The sequence below is a fragment of the Odontesthes bonariensis genome, chromosome 9 (genome assembly GCF_027942865.1).
Source record: "Odontesthes bonariensis isolate fOdoBon6 chromosome 9, fOdoBon6.hap1, whole genome shotgun sequence".
NCBI classification, from domain to species: domain Eukaryota; kingdom Metazoa; phylum Chordata; class Actinopteri; order Atheriniformes; family Atherinopsidae; genus Odontesthes; species Odontesthes bonariensis.
Genome location: NC_134514.1, coordinates 7,322,278 through 7,343,157, shown reverse-complemented (window position 1 = coordinate 7,343,157; position 20,880 = coordinate 7,322,278). Strand labels below are relative to the sequence as shown.

The 20,880-nt window shown below is 42.5% G+C and overlaps 1 protein-coding gene across 1 annotated transcript in view; it reads right to left on the bottom strand.

Annotated features, from left to right (window-relative positions):
* Nucleotides 1-20,880, bottom strand: part of LOC142388049 (nectin 1b-like) — an 83,683-nt gene that overhangs the window by 24,390 nt on the left and 38,413 nt on the right. The window contains exon 2 of the mRNA XM_075472909.1: nucleotides 1,924-2,295. Within this exon, the coding sequence (XP_075329024.1) occupies nucleotides 1,924-2,295 (372 nt within the window). The remainder of the gene's footprint in view (nucleotides 1-1,923; nucleotides 2,296-20,880) is intronic.

The window sequence follows — 20,880 nt, the reverse complement described above, 5'->3', positions numbered from 1 at the left end:
ACCTTCCATTTTTATTGACTGTTATCTGTGGCAGTTTCCTGTTTTATAATCTGCTTCTGGTGTTAACACGCCAATCATCACATCCACCAAAGTGATTTTCACAACACGTGCAGCTTGTTCACGGAGGAATGAAGGCCATGCTGTAGGTGTTGGGTGTTTTACTGGAAACAACATAGTAACGTTGAGAGCAAACCGAGAAAAATCATCTGGTGTGAGGCGCTCTTAAGGAATTCAGTGTAATTGATGTTGAAGAGGAGAGCTGCAAAAGTCCTTTCATTTTGCTCTTTATGTAACTGTAAGATTGACCCTGTGCTGTCTGATTTCAGAGAAATGTTCTGGCAGGTTTTATGTCATTCTGATGGCTCAAAAACGTGATCCAAGAAATGGTTTCTTAACTGATGTTAAGATGCATAACTTGTTTGATTTCTTGGCTCAAAATGTAACATCTGATTCAGAGCAACAGTTACACAATCTGTTCAATCCACATTTGTTCTACAAGTTTCCATCGAATATGAAGTTTTTATGACTGAATATGGCTGATATAGCTCTGTGTGCTAGAACCTCAGATTCTAGTTTTAAAATGTTTGCAGGGACACAAAAAAAAAAAAAGAAAATTGTATCTATAGCCCCTTTCACACTGAGACCCGCTACCTTAGCGGGTCCAAATTGCACCCTCAACCCGCGTCGAGCAATGTGAACGCTTGGCGTGTTGGTGACCCGTGTCGCCTGAAGCCGAGTTCAGGGGGCGTTGCCTAGTGGCAGAGCGTCACACGAAACACATAAAATGCTGGGCGTGTACAATGACGTAGGCACAAGCCATGCGTCGGAGGTAGGGAAAAATTTGATGCAGACAGGTGTATTTAAACCAGTCTGCATCAAATTTTTCAAACAAACGATGGCGGGACACCTTGAGATATCGTTTATGCAATTGTATATGCAGTTCATGGAGATGTTACTTTACGGTGCGTGGGAAACCGCGCTCTCCCATCTTTCTCGCCAGCCCTTCCAGCAGAGGTCCATCTTTCACCGTCCCCGAAATGTGGCGGTAAATAACGTCCTCTCCTCGGAGGCTGAGAAGCTCGCGGACCTCCTTGTCTCCCCAGTTGGCCATATTAAAAAATGTCTCCAACTTGATGTAGGCTAAAACAGAGTGAAACTTGTCCTCACCTGTCGCTGTTGTTCTGAATCAGCTGTCCATTCTGTCTTTTAAACTCCTCACGTCACGCCACGCCCACGTCCGACCCGCGTCGATTGCGTTCACATCAAACTCGGCTCGGCAAAAAGACTAGGGTCCGACGCGGGTCGAAAGGCGAGTCGAGTTGACGCGGCAGCCCGGGTCGGCAGTGTGAACGCAACAGCGGACACACTAAATTCGCGAATTAAACGCGGTTTATTCGGCAGTGTGAAAGGGGCTTATATTTGCTATTGTTTCCTGTATCGAAGGTGCTTCCTAATTTTCTTGCATTTGGTCTTGCATTGTTTTTCTTAAGCTACAGTGTGTTGAGTTTCTCCATCACTGTAGAGATGTCTTACTTCAGCAATTTCAAACACTCATCTACAGAGAGAAAGTGGATATGCATGCTTATCGTGGCCAAACATTTTAGGAGCAGGTCCTAGCTTTGATTTGAGCCCAAAACAGTTCGCTCAGAACCAGTCTTGTAGGTTCAGCCACTGTTTCCATGGAAATTAGTTTTAGATAAGGCCTTGGAAAATAAGAAAACAGAAGAAACTAAATCAGAAGATAGTTATATCTTATCATATAATTAAATTAACGAATAAATAAATAACAGCAGTTTATGATTACTGAGATTTAGATCTGTACGAGACAGCTTTGTTTTTCTCTGAATTATTGCAGATCTAGCCACTTTTACACATTGGACAAAGTAGGAATCAGTGATAGTTGCTGTGACATTCCATCCTTACCAAACACAGTGAGGTTGACCATGTTCTCCCTGTTGCCTGCTGGAAACGTGGTATACTCGCAGATGTAGGCCGCCTCATCGGACAGCTGTAGGTTGGAGAACACAATGGTGGTGTCCTCCAGCAAGGGCATGCGCTGACGAACAGCCGCCTGCTTGAAGGTGACCCGCTCCTTAAAGGGCTGCAGAACCGACACACCTAGGGCAGGGTTGGCTATGGCCACATTCTGTTTGGTGCCGTTGAGCAGCTTCTGCCATGTGACCTGAGAGATCTTGACCGGCGGGTTGCTGTTAATGAAAATGCACTTCAGCTCCACTTGTGAACCCACAAAGCCAGACTTACTGGAGTCCATCTGAACAGTCTGCCCATGGCCAGCTAGACACAGAGAAGGAGGAAAAAAAATGAATTACGATTAAAAAGTGTCCAAGGCCGAGCACAGCACTACAGTCAATAGCAAGTACATGCACGGAAAGTCAAGGACTCAGTTCGGCCTTTTGGGTAGCAGATTCACGCAGTCATACTCATGGATTCAACCGCACACACTCCACATACATCACTGTGAAAAGTTAAAGCACGGCGGCGGTTGTGTGCAAATGCTGGGGACGTGTTAGGAGCATAATGAGAACATCCATACAACCCCTTCATTGTCCTGGAAGGTCCTGTTTCTGATGAGATGGGAGGGCCGAGAAAGAACCAATGCATCACTAATGAACGAATACAAGGGCAGAGAGCTGGAGCCGAGTCTGCTGTGTTCCCCTCCACCTACCCAGCAACACACTGGGTAGCCCATTGTAATTTTAATTACTTTCTGCTCACAAATACTTCAATGACTGCCTCCAGCTCCTATTAAAGAAACAATGTGGCGTCCTGCGTAAGCACTCAAAACAATGAGAACACACACATTAGCTACGTTAAAAACCTAGCAATTATGCTCCACTTGCTCACCATCTATGCATGTGAGGAGTGTTTTGGAAGGAAAAAAAAGGATCACTTAGTGAGGTAGGATCATTAATCTCATCTGTGGTTCAGTCATTCATGCATTTTAATTGATGGATATATATTGACATGAGGTCTGTAGCAATATTTAGTCACCCAGATTCTTCTTGTGTGAGTTGTTGAGCTATCACCTAAAGAGATGTTTGCGTTCTCTCGAATATAATGGGCCAGGTGGCACTTAGCTGGAGGTTATCAAAGTGCCAAGCACAACTTAACTACTTCAATCATTTGGTAAATAAATGAAATGATAAAATAATTCAGTGGTTTCAGATTCTAAAACGTAAGGGCCTGCTTTTCACCCTTTATAACATAACTGACAGCTGAAATTATTGGGGTATCGTCAATTAATCAGAGATAATAATCAGACATAATTCTTGAATTTCCCCCATTGGAGGATGAATAAAGTATTTTTCTATTTCTATTCTATTCTATTCTATTCTATTCTATTCTATTCTATTCTATTCTATTCTATTCTATAATAAACCATTTAAATATGCTCTTAATAAACAGAGATCAACAATCTTAATTAATCAATTAAAATCATGTTTAAAAAATGATCGAGTTTGCTTCTTTTTCTTATTCTCTAGTCCTGTCACGAGTCTTTCATTCAGTCTTGAGTTCAGGAAAAACAACTACATCTGTTGTTTTCATCTGATCTGAACAGGGCTTCTACATCCCTTTGTCTTCAACACATCTTTGTTATTTCAGGCTCTGATTTATACCCCTTTCCAGGTGAACTGTGATGATGTCCCATTTCCTCGTCCGACAACCCCTGGCTGAGCTTGTATTTACAACAAGCTACAGCTATAATTATCTCCTATGGATAGACAAGGACCCACAGGAAGAAAGAGTAAAATTCCTCCGTTAATCACACCGGGCTCATAAAGCCACCAGTGAATCCAGTCATAAACAGAGAGAAAATATGTTGTGGCCTCAAGTGAAAAGCTGGAGCCTAAACACGAAAACCACGAGCTGAGCTGCTCTTTAACACTGAGCAACTGCATCGCAGTGATAGACGATCGCTGCCCTCAGAAATAACGCTTCCACGGGGGGCTTTAAAATGTGTAAGAATACATGAGAGGTCCGTTTCTGTAAACATCCGCTGAATGCAGCGCCTGATGTCGTTGATCCTCAGCTGCACATGACTCTGAAGCGGGGGGGCTTCTGTGCGTGCAGTGTCAATCTGTCTCAAGCAGCAGAAGTGCTTATTATGTTGGAGATTTTTCTTGTAAAAACTCTCAGTAGTCAGCCGAAGGACATCGGGACACAACACATGCAGACGGGGAGGAAATGCTGCAGATTCTGGGTGGAAGACCATTAAGAGGAACAATGAATTTTTTTTCCCATCGTTCATAGCGGGTGCGCAACCCTCATACTGAATTGTTTATGCTGGAGAGCAGTGCATTATGAGAGGAAGCCTATTCCAATCTATTGTTATGTGCTTTCACTGTAATACTGCCTCTGCTGCCTACTTCAAATCATATAAAAACAAAGTGACAACCTTTTTGAAGTTACTGAGTACACATCATCTTTCATTTCCGTCTGCACAGATCAAAAAAGGGTCCCTCTATAGAGATTTAAACTTGGGGGATTTGAAGATGACAGATTGATTTACTAATACAGTTTGACAGAGAGGGCTGCCAACCTTGTCATCTGTACCTTGAGAACCACCTGTGTCCTCATACACCCCGGGGCAATGCTTTACTCTGCTTTATCACAGCTTAGATTACCAGTTGTGGCAGCTATAGTATGATATTCTTTGAAACAGCAAACACAATTTACTGTGTGACAACACCAGTTAAAGTTTAATCTTAAGCTGGAGTGAGGTGGGGGAGCTGTGGATGCAGGAGGAATGTAAAAACATATCAATTTGTACCTGGCCAAACCATAACGATAGGGGCCGGCTCTGTGAAAAGCTGCAGCCCCTCCCTCCCCCTTCTGCCCTTCCTTCTTTGAGTCTGATGCTCCCACCTCACTGAACTAAGTAAACAGCAGCTCGCACAAATGGAAACCAGGGGAACAGGCATAATTACACAGCCACGGAGCCCCAGTCTCCTCTGTGAAGGACCAGGGACGCCCATTGGGACCCCCTCCACTTGAGGCCTGTAGGAGTCTTTGGCTGAGCGCACAGTAGAGCTGTAATTATAGACGACATGACCAAGTTGCAAAGCCAGAGAAGAGCAGAGTCACATGAATGCAGGAGGCAGGAACACGGTATATTTCGGAGGTGGGGGGGGGGTTATAAGAGTCAGTGGTGCAGAAAGAGAGGTGGAACACAGAGAAGGAAAGATAGGCAAAGTAGAGGAGATTCAAAACTGGCGAGAGGGAAAGAGGAACAAAGAGGAAGGCGGAGCTTTGGGCAGATTTGTAGGTGTGCTCGGCGTTTGATGCTGGCCGGCATTATCATTTGTGCTGCTGCTGCTTTGTTCTCACACTGACAAGAGGGCAACTGGGGGAGGGAGGGAGGGGGGGGGGGCAGTCATGCTCTAATACACCTGAGGCAAGACACTGCCTAAAGAGTTGCCAGTGAGAGAGAGGAGCCCTATTTCCGGAAGGAAAAGCAACAGGACAGACAAACAAAGCAGAAAGAATGTGAAACCTGGCAGAATATGAAAAAGAGAAGCTTGATACACACCAGGTGAGCTGACTTGGATCAGAGGGGGACATAAGGGGCACTATTAAAACAGCTGCTCTACCGTCTGGCCCTGCACTGATAGCAAGAGACTCCAAAGGCCTCGGCACTGAGCTGTGCACGGAACGTTTAACTGTAATAAGGTCTGGTCTGTCAGGCAGCACGGAGAAGCATGTGCTTTGTGTTGTTTGCATACGGCACATTGGACATAACAGTGTTCAGCCTTCCTATGGTGTGTGGAGAATTTCCAGGTAAATGCAGAAGTGCAGGAGAGCTTTCACTAGAAAGAGCTCCGAAAGCAAAAGCACGACGGCTGTAGGTACTTACATCGCTCACATTCAGAGAAACTTTAAATGAAAAACAACAACATCGATCCTTTCTGCAACAAATCAAAACGAAGGAGGAATCACATTAAAATTTAATATTTGCCTTTTGATTCTGCGGCTATGAAAAAAGTTTCCTGAAACAAGTACACAACATTGATCTGACTCTGCATTAAAACAACAGCAGAAAACTACATTTAAAACCAGGGAGCCGTATTCTGGGAACCCTCCTTTGAATAAACAACTGCTGTTTGGCAACTCGTCTCACAATTTATGCGTGACATAATTGCCAACGATAATTATTGGCTCTTTTAACAATGTTCATCCAAGGAAATCCATTTGAGTCAGATAAAGTTCAGAATGGTTCACCTCAAACTGTTGCAAAGTGAAGAAGGCAAAGATTGAATAGACCTGCACACACATTTTAGAGGATGCGCTCATTAATGGCTTCTATTTAAAGCTGCACCGGGCAGCTTGGCACGGTGTCAGTCCCAAATGGCATCGAGGCGTTGATGTTTGAAGTTTGGAGACTTCAAAACCTCAAGAATGTGTAACGTGATGTCATTAAACTGCATTCTTCTTGGACCTTAATGTCTTTTCTCAGTTGCTTATGGGGGTGGAGATAAGAAGGAGCTGGAGCTTCTCAGTGGATGGAGTTCACAATTACCAATTACAGAAAGCAGGGAGGATTTTCTGCTCCTGTCCAAGTTTTTTTTTTTTTCCACCAAAGCGGTTTCAGTGCAGGGCCTTGACGGTGCTCGCACCGCAGTTCAAAGCCTGAGCCAAACTTAGAACCAGTTCTTTCTGTTTCAACTGTCAAAGCTCTGGCTCCAGCAGCACAAAACGGGAGCTACACTGATACCAACTCTTTGCTGGGGCCAAAGCAAATAAAAGCCTACGTCAGGGCTGGGGGTGGGGTTATGGAGACCAACCAGATCGGCTGAAATGTCATGACCACCATGTTTAAAAATACACAGCCAGCCTTAAATTTAGGCAAATAGGTCAAATCTGAGTAGAGCCTCACATACCGTGGCTCCTCTACAATATATTTTGGTGACATTGTGCCAAGTGCAGCTTTAAAGCTTCTCTCATGAAGACTCATCATCTCATCATCACCATCTCCTATGCTTTGGTTACTGCACTGTTACTTAAGTGGGATGCTGATAGATAAAACATGGCTTGAGCCACTCGGGATAATGACTGTTTAATGTAGTCCCAGTTCCCACGGCGATGGCACAGGCCTCTATTCTCCCCTATTCATGACCACACATGGGGTGCTTAGGGGGAGTCCAAATCCACCGTCTAATACACACACACACACACACACACACACACACACACACACACACACACACACACACACACACACACAAACCTCCCATTAGCTGCCTGTTTATTCCCCTGGTGGAACATTTTTACTCTTCTTTGTTTGTTTGAGTAATTTACAGCTCATCCAGTGGCATTGTGCTTATGTTACATAATAACTCGAAGTGATATTTAAAATGGTTTACACAATAAATTGTGGTATTACTGTTAGGGATAACTGGAAGTTATCTCGTTGTGATTGAGGCTTTTTTACGCTCAGAAATGGCCCTTCATTCAGCAGGAAGAAGCATATTCGACATTTAATGACTGCAGCCACCCACCTTTTTTAGATGGAGCAGTTTGTGTCAGAGAATTTGTTTTAATTTACACTCAGTCACTATTAGATGGCGCTTGAGCCAGGTCTCTTGGGTAAACAGCAGTCTACCTGCCAAAGCAGATCTCTCTTTACCCTTTGTCTCTCAAAGCAAACATGCAATTGCAGAGGCAAGCGAAACCTCACTGGAACAGATGGTTAGTAGACCTGTTCCTAATTTTCCTCTATCTGGTTCAAATTTGAAATGCTATTCTGTACAACACACTCGTTCATTGACGACAATGTAACATCTGCTGCGCCGTAAATGTTAATGATTATCCGGAATATTTATTATGTTAGGCAACTTCCCTATCTGGGATGGCTCCATGGAAGCCACAGTGCATTTCATTTCCACTGCCGGCAGCGGCTGTTCGTTTGAGTGGCGGAGAGAAACTTAATGACCACGATCATGGAACACTAGTCGTATGTTTTCCCATCAGGGCTATAAAATTAGAGCTTTCAGGTTGGCAGCGTCGAGCAGAAGCCACTAAGCTATGCGCACGATTCTCACCTAATGTTGTTTTCTTTGCCGTTTCTAAGGCCACACGAGGTTCGAAGCGCAAGCCCACACGTACACACCACACCCCTCAAGAAGCTTTTAGGCACTTCAAATGTCAAAGGGATGCATTGAGCTGCCTGCAAGAGGGCTTCTGGTTTTAGTTCAGCGATAATGATTCCTCTTCGAAGGAAACACTGAAAACACCACTCCTCCATTTCAAAGAACCAAATCTAGCCGACAATGTGCAGTATATTAGGCCTTTTTTTTTATCTTTTTGAATTTAATTTATGCAGTGCCTGGATCTCCTATAATTATTCCATTTAATCTAGTCAAATAGGAAATATGCTAGAAGCAATCTAGCATTTTAGTCGTCTTTGAATGTGGCAATGACAAATAAAGCTAGGCCAAAAATAACAGAGGGAGGGAGAGAGAGATAGCACATATCAAGTAGGAACACAGCATCAGTGAGTTCTGACCCTCCTCCCTTGCCCCGCAGCTTAACTAAACAAGGCCAGCGTAGTTTCGGTACTACAACACAAAATAAACAAAGCTGACGTTACCTGACCAAATGGTGCGATGACATCACCGCTGATACCCGAGAGCAAGAAGCTGCCGGTAAACAAAAGTCTGGGTGCAAGTGAAAGAGAGGGACGGGCGCCCACCTGGTAAATGACTGGCTGGAAGTGTTCTGTGTGTGCGACTGAAAGCAGGAACAGAAGAACAGAAGCAGGTGCTGCGAGTGCCACCGTGGTGTCAGAATTAAAATGCCGATGTGGTTCGAGACCAATAACAGCAAAATAATAGCATGCTTTAAACGAAAGATCTCAAGCCAAAACACGAGGGAGCACTTACACCAATGGGACAATTAGTCAGCAAAGCATCTCATGCATAGAATGGCTTCAGCATGCACATCGATGTGAGCTAGTTATTTTTCAAGAACGCAATAGCTTCACTGGGCCCGGTTTCAAACAGGATGTCTTAATAAGAGGGAGCAAATCAATAAATAAAAAGAGGGCCATAGGCACTCATCAAAGTGATGCATTATGGCCTCAGACAGGCTGAAGTCTGGCAGTGGCAGGTATAGGCTTCCAGCGTGAAAGGGTTAACAGGTAAGGTTACATAAATGTGATGTAGAGGATTTGGGGGGAGTTAAGGAGGAGAGTTAGCAGTGAGAGTGACACACACAGGGTCAGCTGTGGTGAACAGATTACAGCACTCAGGATATTAAAGTGGAGGAGAGACGATGCTGCAGGCAACAAACCTCCCGTAGAAATTTCAGTATTAGCACAGGGTGACAAAGAGGCTATGTCCAAATATGCTTTTGACACGGTCGACATAAGTGAACAACAACAGCGCTGCTGCAGGAGCACGAGTCTCCTTACACCTTCAGATTAGGGTACTCTGCGGTTTAGACTGAAGTTAAGTGCATCATGAATTAATTCAGATCTATATCACATTGACATTTCAGAATTTATTAGTACCTTCAAGCAGAATTTCTTAACTTCAGGAAGAATGTGGACTTTGTTTGGAAACTTGAACAAATGCAATTTGCAGGTCCCTCCCCCTCCCTCTCTGCTGTACTTCAGCTTTGCCCCTCCCTGCTCAGCAGCTGGAGCAATAACTGACATCAATCCTGACTTTTTGTTCGTGCACAGGTATGATAGGTATCAGGTATTCTGCAAAAAGGACCCGGAAGGATAAGGTTTTTCACAGATTTTCTTTCTGATGATTCACTGTTAGGCCATATGGATGATTTCAGCTGACATGATCTTCTGACATTAGATTGTATAATCATTCGTCGCATCCTTAATCACCACTGGTTGTGACGGTTATTGCTTTGATTGCATTAGACCGTATTAATGCTGTCTTTCAAAGTATGAACCACAAACATCGGCGCCGAATTGGTGCTGGACAAATGAAGCACAGAGGATTATCCATTAAAATGGTTTCGGAGGAAATGCATATTTATTGACAGGGGCAGCATTGTCTGAGCCAGAACCACAGCAGTACCCTATACCTCTGCTAAGCACTCTGCAAATGCAGCATGAAATGCATATAAAGTCCTGCCAAAAAGTGCTGAGAAGGAGTCTGGCCCTGGACAACCATGCATGACAAATCCCTCTCTCACACCATCTGTTCTATTGTCCACAAGTAAAGATAAGTCTTGCATGGAGTACAAACACTGAATATTTCAACATGATTATGCCAAAATGTGTTGGATACATTATAAAACATTAAGATTTAAAAAGAATTAAACAATTTTTCAGCTTAAACTGAATGATCAATTATGGTCTGTGTGTAGGAATGGGAGTGAGCATACGAAGTGGAAATCTTCTGCATGCTCTGGGAAAACTGCACTGAATAGGTATAAATCCATACACTCCATGCAAGGTGACCTTTAGAAATACTAAGTGAGAGCACAGAATATCGTTTTCTGTGTCTGACCCCAGTCGACCTTTAGTGGTGGAGTTTATTTCTTCCTTTTTTTGACAAAGGCCCGCTGACATCTCACAGCCATGCAGGACGGAGGAGGCCTTTCGGGGATAAATAGGTCCGGTATAAGTATGGCAAGAAGCCATCAAACCATAAAAAAATCAAATCAATATTTGATTATAGTCACTTTTTTACAGACAATTCAGCTCTCTGAACTGCAGTGGCCTCCATAGATTTCTTTAAATAAACTAATGCCGTGCATATCATACATTTTTAAGAATGTGCAGGAAAAGAAAGAAAGAGACGAATGTTATCAAAGTGCATCCATAACTGTGGTTGGGACATGGACAGCAGGGGCAGTGTTCACACAGCTCTTCTTACTGCAAAGAGCTATTTTTCCCCAGCATTGCTGGCGCAGGCCATTTATTTAGCAGCTCCATTAACATACAGGAGAGGGAATTCACACTCCAGCTGGAGTGGGCAGTGGGCAGAAGCCCCAGTCTGCTATCAATTAACAAGCACACTTAGTATGTGTCTGAGTCATGATCACCATGGGACTCAGAAAATGCTCTGCATTGGCCCAAACAAAATTTCACAAAGGCTGGTCTTTCAGACCCTGCGTCCTGTCTGAATGTCTTAACATCCCCTCACCAGTAGCATCTCTCTACTACTGTAAAAAGAAGTCAACGCTGTGCTAGTGTACAGAGAATTAAGTAAAAAGAACACGATTATGAATTTTGCCCTGCAGTCACATCATTTAGGCATGGATTAGTGTCCTGATTTCCCCACTGGAGGAATGAATGTGCACAGTAATTTAAGCTGATAAAGTTAGATATGCTACACTTACTTTCTCCTTGAACATGTTATCTTATCTTGTTATGTAAATTATTTTTCACATTGGTAATACATGTACATTCTTATAAGCGTCCCTTGCTACGCTGTGACATTTGCTGGATGGCAGGAAGAAGGTTTCATGCATATTCTTCAGGATCATTATCCTCTGAAGTCTCTGTAACCTTAATGCTTAACAGGCTTCTTGTAAAGACACAAAAACAGCTGAAGTATGACATGTAAACACAAACACTGAAGCAGAGATGGCTTCATGGGAACACAGGAGTTTCTGCATGAAATGCTGGATTCTGGCCTTTGTCAGTCCTCCTTTTCATGTGTGTTTTGATCATAAACCTCCATGAAATCCAGCGGTTCTCGGCAGAACTCCGAGACCAGGGCTGAACCATTTCCTAAACCAAGACCACAGCCCATCTTTCCAAAGTGAGTAAGGCTCCATGTTCCACATACATATAACCGTTGGAATGCTCACCACATCTCAGGACTATGGTCATATTCTGCTGCATGTGCTTTCCAGCTGTGATCGAGTATTGTCTTTCCCACCACTCTTTGAGCTCCATCATAAACAGCATGTTCTCGCTGTATGTTTCCAGAATCTTTCGCTACATCAAGCTTATGGAGGATATTATGAAATATCTGAGATCTTGATTTATACATAATTTTGAGAATGCATCATTACTCTAATGGCCATTATGTTTCAAACTGACACAGAGGACAAAGCAAACAAAGCTGGGCTTTAAAGACTTACTAATAATACAGGCCAAGGGAATTTTACAGAACGTAATTTTTCAGGCGGCTGTTAACTCTCGTTGTTCATCTTGTGACATTGGGGATGGAAAGCTTTAAAAGAACACATGAAATAACAACATCGGTTCTTTCAAGAAAAAAGCAACTGGCGCAGAGACGTAAACCACAAAGCCAGATCGAGGGGAAAGCAGACTGAGAGCCCAGTCGGGTGGTACGAGTTACTAAAGCCTCCAACGGTAGTTGGATGTCAAACAAATGTCTTTTAATAAGGAGACCCAAGATACAGAAACTATACAGCAAACTTCGTAAGAAGTGCAATGTAAGAAAGAAGAGGACGGGCACACGTATATGTGACTGAAAAGAGAAATATGGCAGCAGTGATCAAAAAAAAAAAAAGAAGTGGTGAATTGACTCTCTGGGCTTCTCTTAGTTTCATCTGAACACTTCACAGTGGGTGGGCTTGGGGAAAAAATGTCAGGAAATGAACTTCTTTCTTTGTAAGTGCAGTTGTTGCTGTTGAAACTTGAGGAGTGGGATTCAACACTTTCAGTCACAGTCAAGGACGTTAAGTGCCTCCGGATAGAAATCAGCTGGATTGACGATTGTTTTCAACACATCTTTGCATTGAAATGTATGAATGACTGCAAAATACCACAGCAAGCAGAAAAAAAAGAGTAAAGGTGAAGATGACTGGAGATAATTACGCACTTCAGTGCAATTTCACTGTGGTCAAACTGTAACTGTGCGACTGCTGTGTGAGTACTCTGCTGACAGCTTGTGCTATTAACTGCAATCAAACCAGCGCCGTAATTACTCTCCGTGTTAAAAGATATTCTGTAGTTAAACCTCACAGACTTTACTTGAAATGTAAGAGAATGCACTGTGATGTGAGCTGGCAAGAATGGAACGGACTCGTAGGGCTTTGATGAAACAAAGAAAGAAAAGTACAGCTGACAAACGCTGATAGTGTATTACTATTGATCAGCAGCAGGGAGAGTCGAGCAGGCAGTCAAAGGGACAATCAACAACTCAATTAGGCCACATAGAAATCCTTGTCACCCAACTAAGTCTTCTTCTGTATTTTGAGGTGACAAAAAAGTATGATTACAATGTTAAAATTGTCAGTAAGGGAAACCATCTCCCACGTTGGGAGTCACAGAATGCAAGTCAATAAAAAGTTTTAGCACCAAAACCAAATATTTACTCTTGTGAATACCCACGCTTTGACATTAACAGCCTTTGAAATCTGCTGATAGGGTTTAGACCCTTAATGTAGCTGGCTACAGGCTTCTCCCTGGTGGGAACCCGGGCAAAAAAGCTACACACTGCACCTACAGGTTTTTCCTCAGGGCTGCAGAGCATTGTTTGGAGCTGTTACCCTCGAGCTGCCCTCCCTAACTGTGTCTACACTGTTGCCTGCTCATTGTTTGACAGGATTGACAAGCTCCCTGGCAGAGCTGATTAAAAGCTTTAAGGTCAGAGAAGTGGGACAGATATCGAGCGAACACCTGTCTCTTAGCTGTGAGCCAGTCCCCTATTGGGCGTGTCCTCCACTGGCACAGGATCAATGGCTTCATTAAGACCCAACCTGGACAACCACTTTTTTTTTCTGACAGTGCTGCTTTGGCTTGCAAAGAACCTTTCACCTGCCTCTTCCTCATTCCGTCTTTTGGTCACATCGAGAGGCAAAAGTTTTTTTCCATGTGGATCTGCATATGCTTTAGTAAAAAAAAACCTCATCATGCACCATCTTTTTTAATTCCAGCTTCAGATGTAATTTCATCGTGGATTTCCACATATTGTTAAAAATAACTTGACGAGCTGAGCTGCCCACTGAAGATTTCCCTAGGGATTACAGATCATTAAAGAGATGTTTGAAGTTCACTTGAAGCCTCTCCAAATAAGTTACCCGATTCGGAATTAATAGCATCTCAGCCACATGTTTTCTGTCTCACTGTAAGCAGTCTACTTTTAAACTGAGGGTCTCACAAAAAGGGACAGCTGCTTTGTAGAGTCATAATCCAGAAATGGGCATTTTAATTTACTCCTGCCTGAGTTTCACTGATAGTGAATATACGATATGAGATACCTTTTCCTGTGGATACGTTACCAATGTCGTCCCTTTTGGTTGGCCTTTCTCTTACAGGTTCGCAGAAGAGAAATGCTCCTCTTTTGACACTGTATCTCCCAGTAATCTGTAAGATGAAACCTAATACCACAGCTTTAGCAGTGGGATAAGCCCTCAAAGGCTGGGCGACTTTTACCAAAAGATATCTCAAACTGTGTCCCATGCACATCATTCATTGCTGCTCTCATCTCCACAACCTTTCTGTGTTCACGGGTTCCTGGATCCTCCCCCATACAGTCACCTGGCTGTTCTCTCCTGATATGACTCAATGAGCAAAGAGACACTGTGTGCTTCACTTTTTATCACTTTAATACAGTTTGTAATCTTGCTGCTATGTCCTGTGAGACAACAAAATCGCTGACTGAAGGGACTTAACAGACATAACAAAGAGACCTTATAGTGTGGCTAAGATTATCAGAGTGAAACCAGCTCATTTCCAAATCCCCTTAAAATGCCATGTCATGATTTCATTGGCATGTAAAATAATACAGTAACTGATGCTTGGTTTAATTAAATCAGAAAACATGTAAATGCATTAGTGACTGAGTGTAAGCATACACCAAAGCAACCCATCTGCTTATGTACTGGGCGATGGAGAAATACACCAAAAATCTACTTATAACGTAAGTTTTTAATGACTTTGTGTTTTCCACATTTAGATATCTAATGAAGATGTCGCACAACAGTTAAGTGCAAGAAGCATATTCGCACTCTTTCAGTGGTGGTTTTCAAGTTGGTGTGAAAGTGGCTTTGCCGGAGGAAAGGGCGAGCGTGTCGGTGAAGTGTGAGGTCACAGTTCCATTTGCAGATGCTCTTTGGCCTTTTCTCTTGCCTTCTTCCTCGGGTCAAAGGAGCAAGCAAGAGGAGGTGGTGAAATGTCCTGAAGCTACACATCCTCACCAACGGATTCCAGTTGCAGACATTATCATTTAGGTTTGGCTTAAGCCTGACACTTAAGTGTGTATTGAACCCTACAACGGATTGTGCAGCATCTATTACTGGCATTTATAGTTCATCTTGGAAAGATTTGGAGAAACACAATTCTTACAATTTCGGCTCTTCATCAAAATGTTTTTTCAGTTAACAGTTGTACAATCAATATACTGTAGCTTTGATTTCAAGACATTTATATCTAAATTGTAGAAAGACTTAAACAGCCAAAATAACAACTATTTGGTCAAAGACCAAACTGTATATATATATATATATATATATATATATATATATATTCAGTGTAATTCAACTACTGACTATGCAACAATTAAGACAATGAGCCTGAGATTGTAAGTTGTGTATTAAGGATCCTCTTTCAGTTGTAGCCTGGATATTTTATTGAAGACTTTTGCACGTCATGGATCATAAATGCCAGTGTTTTTGACAATACTGCATCAAACAGGGCACTTGTTTGTTGCCTGGATATGATAGCTGGGCTGACACATTCCCATCATCACTGTGCACCTCAGAGATTGCAAGTGTTCCCTGTGCTCCAACACTCACTCACTCATACACTCGAAAAGGCTGGTAGGAAATGTCGGAGCATAAATGAGCTTGGTGCTGATGTCTGGACAACTCACAGAACTGCATCTGTGCAGTTAAAGTGTAGTGTTGTGAGTGACTGCCAGGATGAGATCGGACTCACGAGTGCACCCAAGCCAGGAAGCAGGCCAGAGTGAAAGGAGGGGCTGTTAGCTGGGGAAGCCAGGTGTGTCCCTTGCAGACATAATTGAGTGTTTAATCCCATTTTTAAGTTATTTATCATTTTAGAGTATGTTGTGCATTAATCTGCCATGCATATCAGCGTGGTAATTACAGGCAATATCAATTTCAGAATGATGGATATGTTTAGGATGAGAAAAGCAAACAGGATGATTAATTACATTAATCACTTTATCATTTGGGAGGACCAACAATTTGCAGATATACGCAGAAGCAATCGAAGCTGCAAAGACATAACATAAAGAATTATGGGAGAGTATTTTTCACTCTGCACACAAATGAGAAGATAGGCTAACACCTAGCATTTTGTTAGCAAAACACAAGCATTTCTACATGTTTAGCCTGCCAATACACTCAGTATGTTTACAAGCGCAGTTAAGGCGAGCTGCAGTCGTAGTGTGACGGTGACATTTAACTGGACCACTGTGGTTGTTCCAGTCGAAGAATGGGAGGGAATCTGGAATCTACTGACCACAGAAAGTCCAACTCCATGACAATAGACAGCAATATGCCTCCCATCAGCTTGTTAGAATTAGGCTTTTCCATCTTTTACCACATGGACCAAAACAATCAACCTAATGGCAGCAACGTGGAAGCATGATGAGCAGTAAACTCTGTACAGTTCATATATGCCATAACTTCTCTTTTTCTCCCCTTATTCTCTCTTGATCCCAGTTTCTATACCTTCCTTTTCTTTTGTTACTTCTGGGTCAAAGACTGGCGTGGAGCACGTGCAGAATGCTTAAACCAGTTCAAGTCTGACTGAACGTGCACATGCAAGCGTAAACTGCATTGAGTGTGTTAGTCTGACTTTGTTACATGTTCACATGTATTTAAAAAGTCTGGTTCTAGTTGGACCAACATGATGGTATAATTTATTTCCAACATCATGGTAACATACTGGATGCCATTACGGGAGCGCTGTCCCACAGTGTCCTCAATCAACTGTGCTTATGGTTGAAAAGCCAATCTACAAGTCAGGCATCGTAGAAATGGGGAGGTACACTAAGCAACATGACCTCAGTTAAAAATGGAGATGACTGTATCACAAAATCTCTTCAGACAGTCATTCATTGTGCAGCGCTGCATTGTAATAGTTGTGAACGTCAGGTCCTGGTGTCACCTGGCATTAAATGAGTCATGGGTGATCTAAACACAAGAGAACAGCTCTCAGTAGAGGTTTGAAAGTTTGGGCAGAGAAACAACCACATTAGGAGGTGTTTCTGTGAAAGCATCGTGGCCCAACTTAACTGACATCCATGGCACGAGCAGTTAACTCGTTCATAACCAATAAATACATTACAGGTGCTTCAAAGATCTCGGGTCATTTTGTTTAAATGAAACATGCCAATAAAACAATGTTCAGATTTTTTCCCGTCATTTCTGGTTGCGTAGTAAAGAGATTGCTTTGTTGACTTGTGGCAGTTAAAAACCACAATGCATGATGGTCGACGTGGACTCGCTGGTGCTGAAGGGCTTTCTGATGCTATCTGACTATTTCAGACATTCCAGCCACACCATAAAACCTGCTCAAGTAATTTATTACACCATTAACAGTCACACACACACACACACATATATATATATATATATACATATATATATATTCATTTAAAACTGTATAAAAGGAAAAAAAAGTGCTCTAAGCTCTAAACTATCAAACACTTTCACTGTCTTGGAAAAAATTTGAAATAAATCGCAGACAGATGAAGGCCACTTGTGTGCTGAAAGATCTCCACAGCGACTGGGTGCTTACTGCTTTTATCTTTTCCTGCCCGGCTGCAGTGTATGCTCACGTGCTATGCGGTGACATGGCCGACCCTTCATACATAATAGATGTGTTCGTGTCCATGGAGCTGCACATGCTAGAGGCAAAGGCTTTTTGCCCTGTTTTTCCACAGTATTCACTGGCTTGAATGTGTTACACTAATCAGTCTAATTTCCCCTATACTGTGTATAAACATCATGCTAATACAGTGAAGGTGAAGGTGAGACCTTTTTATACAGTATGATATGTAAACATGAGGGGAAATAATGTAAAACCGCACTGGTTTTATTTGTATCTCACTTGTCATTCATTCAGGATTTTAAATTGAGATTTTATGCAAATGTGCTTCTGTTATTAGAAACTGTTAAAAGCAAATAATGTAACCGGTGGTTAATCTTGTGTTGTTAACGATGGCAGCAGAAAAGTGCAAAAACATCTCAGAGATGTAAAAAAATACCAAAGAAAAAAAGTGTTTTCTCACACTTGAGCCAGTTAACTGTGAGAAAACAAGAGTAGGCTATCATCATTTTGGCCTCTCGTCCCTAATCAAAGCAAATTATCAACAAACTTGTATTAACTGCAAATGCATTTATATGCTTTTTTTTTTTCAGCAATGATCAAATAGTTTCATTTCCTGAGACTTGGGAACATCATTGCTGTGCTGCAATTAAAAGCGTATTGTCTTCCTACACCCAAAACAGTTAACAATCATCACGCTCACCATCATTTTGCTGTCATTTTGAAATGCTATTCCTGTATGAATACCCGCCTCTCCCTTTTTAATCCCGTTGTTGTGGAGAGGACAAAAATACACAAATCAAAAAAGCTGTTAAATATTTATATAGCCATTTTCTGGCTACGAGAAGGTCTCGCTTGGCTGCACTAAAATGAAACTCGTGACCTAGTTAGGAGAATGCCACATGACAAGGCCGCGCCCGCCCTCTATCCGTTAGACCAGCCAAGCAGAAACAACCACATCCAGCAAGGTTTGCACTGGGATCCTTATTGACTGTTTGTTAGCAGGACAGAGGGCAGCAAGGTCTGTGTCCTACTCCTTGGCTGATTAGTTGGCTGAAGGACGGAGCCGGCCTGCCTGCTCTGGCTCTTGGTTGCTTTGTTAATGTGCTGCCACTCCCCTGCAGGAGGAGCAGGCCCGAACAGGCCGAGGTGACGCGCCCCTCTTTCTCACAGCTCAGCTGGCTGATGAACTGTAACAAGACACAACTCCAAGGTTGTTTGTACTGTCTTTTTTTCCCCTTTTAACCACACAAGCCAATCAGAGTAGAGAGTGAAGCTATGCTGAACTCTGCTGATGGCTCCCGAGTTTTATATCAGCTGGCTCGGCTGCACCCATTGACACACTCCAGTGAACACCTGAAGGATCCCCACTGTCAGGATGTAAGAGTTGCTGGTCATACAGCCAGCTGCTTATGTTTCAATACAAGAAGAGCACAACAATGTCATAAACCTGCCCAGACACGATTTACCTTGCAAACCCGGGAATGAGTCAGTCCTGTGATTGTAGACGACGGGACACTCAAACTCGAGGGAATTCGTCTCACAAATCAATCTAATCATCACTTTCTGAGAAAATGTGCATATGTGTGTGAGGAGATTGCTTTTCATTGAAAATGATCATTCATATTACTTTTATAGGCCGTTTCTCTCTCACCTAACACCAGCACTTATGTCTCAAAGCACACTCCAAAGCATTCTGCTGGTAGTTTTGTGATAATTCACCCCTCTCAACTAACAAAAACTTAAAATGGTACCTGTGTGTTGTGAGGGCTGCTAGTTTGCACTGCTCATTCAACTCTTTACAATTCAGTGACAGCACTGAACCTCAAGTCACTGTACATAAAGAGCGCCTTCAGGTTGTTCTGAAACGGAGCCCCACAGTCACTATAAATGCTCGAGCTGCCCAGGTCCACAAAAGCAATCATCAGGATGTTCTATATTCATGCAGAAAGGTTGACAAAACCCCAGCTTGGGAGAAACTGTCAAAAACCACCGAAGTTGAAAAGCAGCTTTAAATCGGGATCAATTCCCACAACATACATTCTCTGTCTCTGCCTTTTAAACAAACCACTTCAAACTACTATTGTTCATATTTCACTGAGATGATGCCAAAGATTGTCTAATTACAATAATCCAACTGCACAAAACCAAGCACTCAAGCTGTCTCATCACAGCTTCTTTTCCCAATTTGTAAGCAGGTAATTTCCGTGTAAACTTAGCTGAAGAAATTCACACATCCAAGTTCGTCACACTTCAATTGATAATTAATAATACAATAATTGTAAGAAGGGTGATGAACACGAAGCAGATGTGCAAGTTCTCTAAAGAGAAACTACAACCTAATACAAGCGCAAAAGTAAGAAAATCAGAAAGTTTCCTGTGATTATAGGCTGTTTAACTGGCTGGATTATATCAAAGCAAAGGGATCACACAGCTATCTGCCATTTTGCTGTACAATTATTCTCCTCGCTTTGTGCTTCATCCACCTGAATTACTGTTAACCCCTCTCCAAATACTCTTAGACAGGTCTTTGCTGGCCTTCTACATCCACCGAACAAGTGTTGAATTTCCCTAATGTTTTATTAAGTTTTTTTTTATTCTTTTGTTGGGAGATTATTTAGCAGACTCACCATGTGTGGCTGTCAGGGGATTACTACTCTCGATGTGCACTGCTTTTTGGTTTGGCAGCAAAAACCAATTACAGAATGAAGAACCATAAGACAATTAGCTGTAGGATGGATCATAGAATGACTGGATTGGGTAAAAACTGACTGGAGGATTGTCTGTGTGGAGATATACTTAAAATAATCTTAAACATTTTTTTGCTGTACCATTACCTGCACATGCATCCGATCTCTACACCTGCTTTATCCCCTTGAGGGTCATAGGTGAGCGGAGGCTTGGCCAGCTGCTACCGGGTGAGGCGGGGAACACCCCGGAGAGATCACTCTGTTATGACGGGTATGTTTTTGTCAGAATAAGTTCTTTGTTTGCATCAACATCAGCTTGAGTCAGAACAGAATAAATTTCAGCGTTGAGGACTGCTGTGTCACAGGTAATTAGACTTTGTTTTTCCCATGTAAAAAACTGAATATGGGAGCCTTGAATGAGAGATTTTAGATTAAAAAAACCTTTCCTACATCATCAATAAGCTCACATTCAGGAGGTAGCGA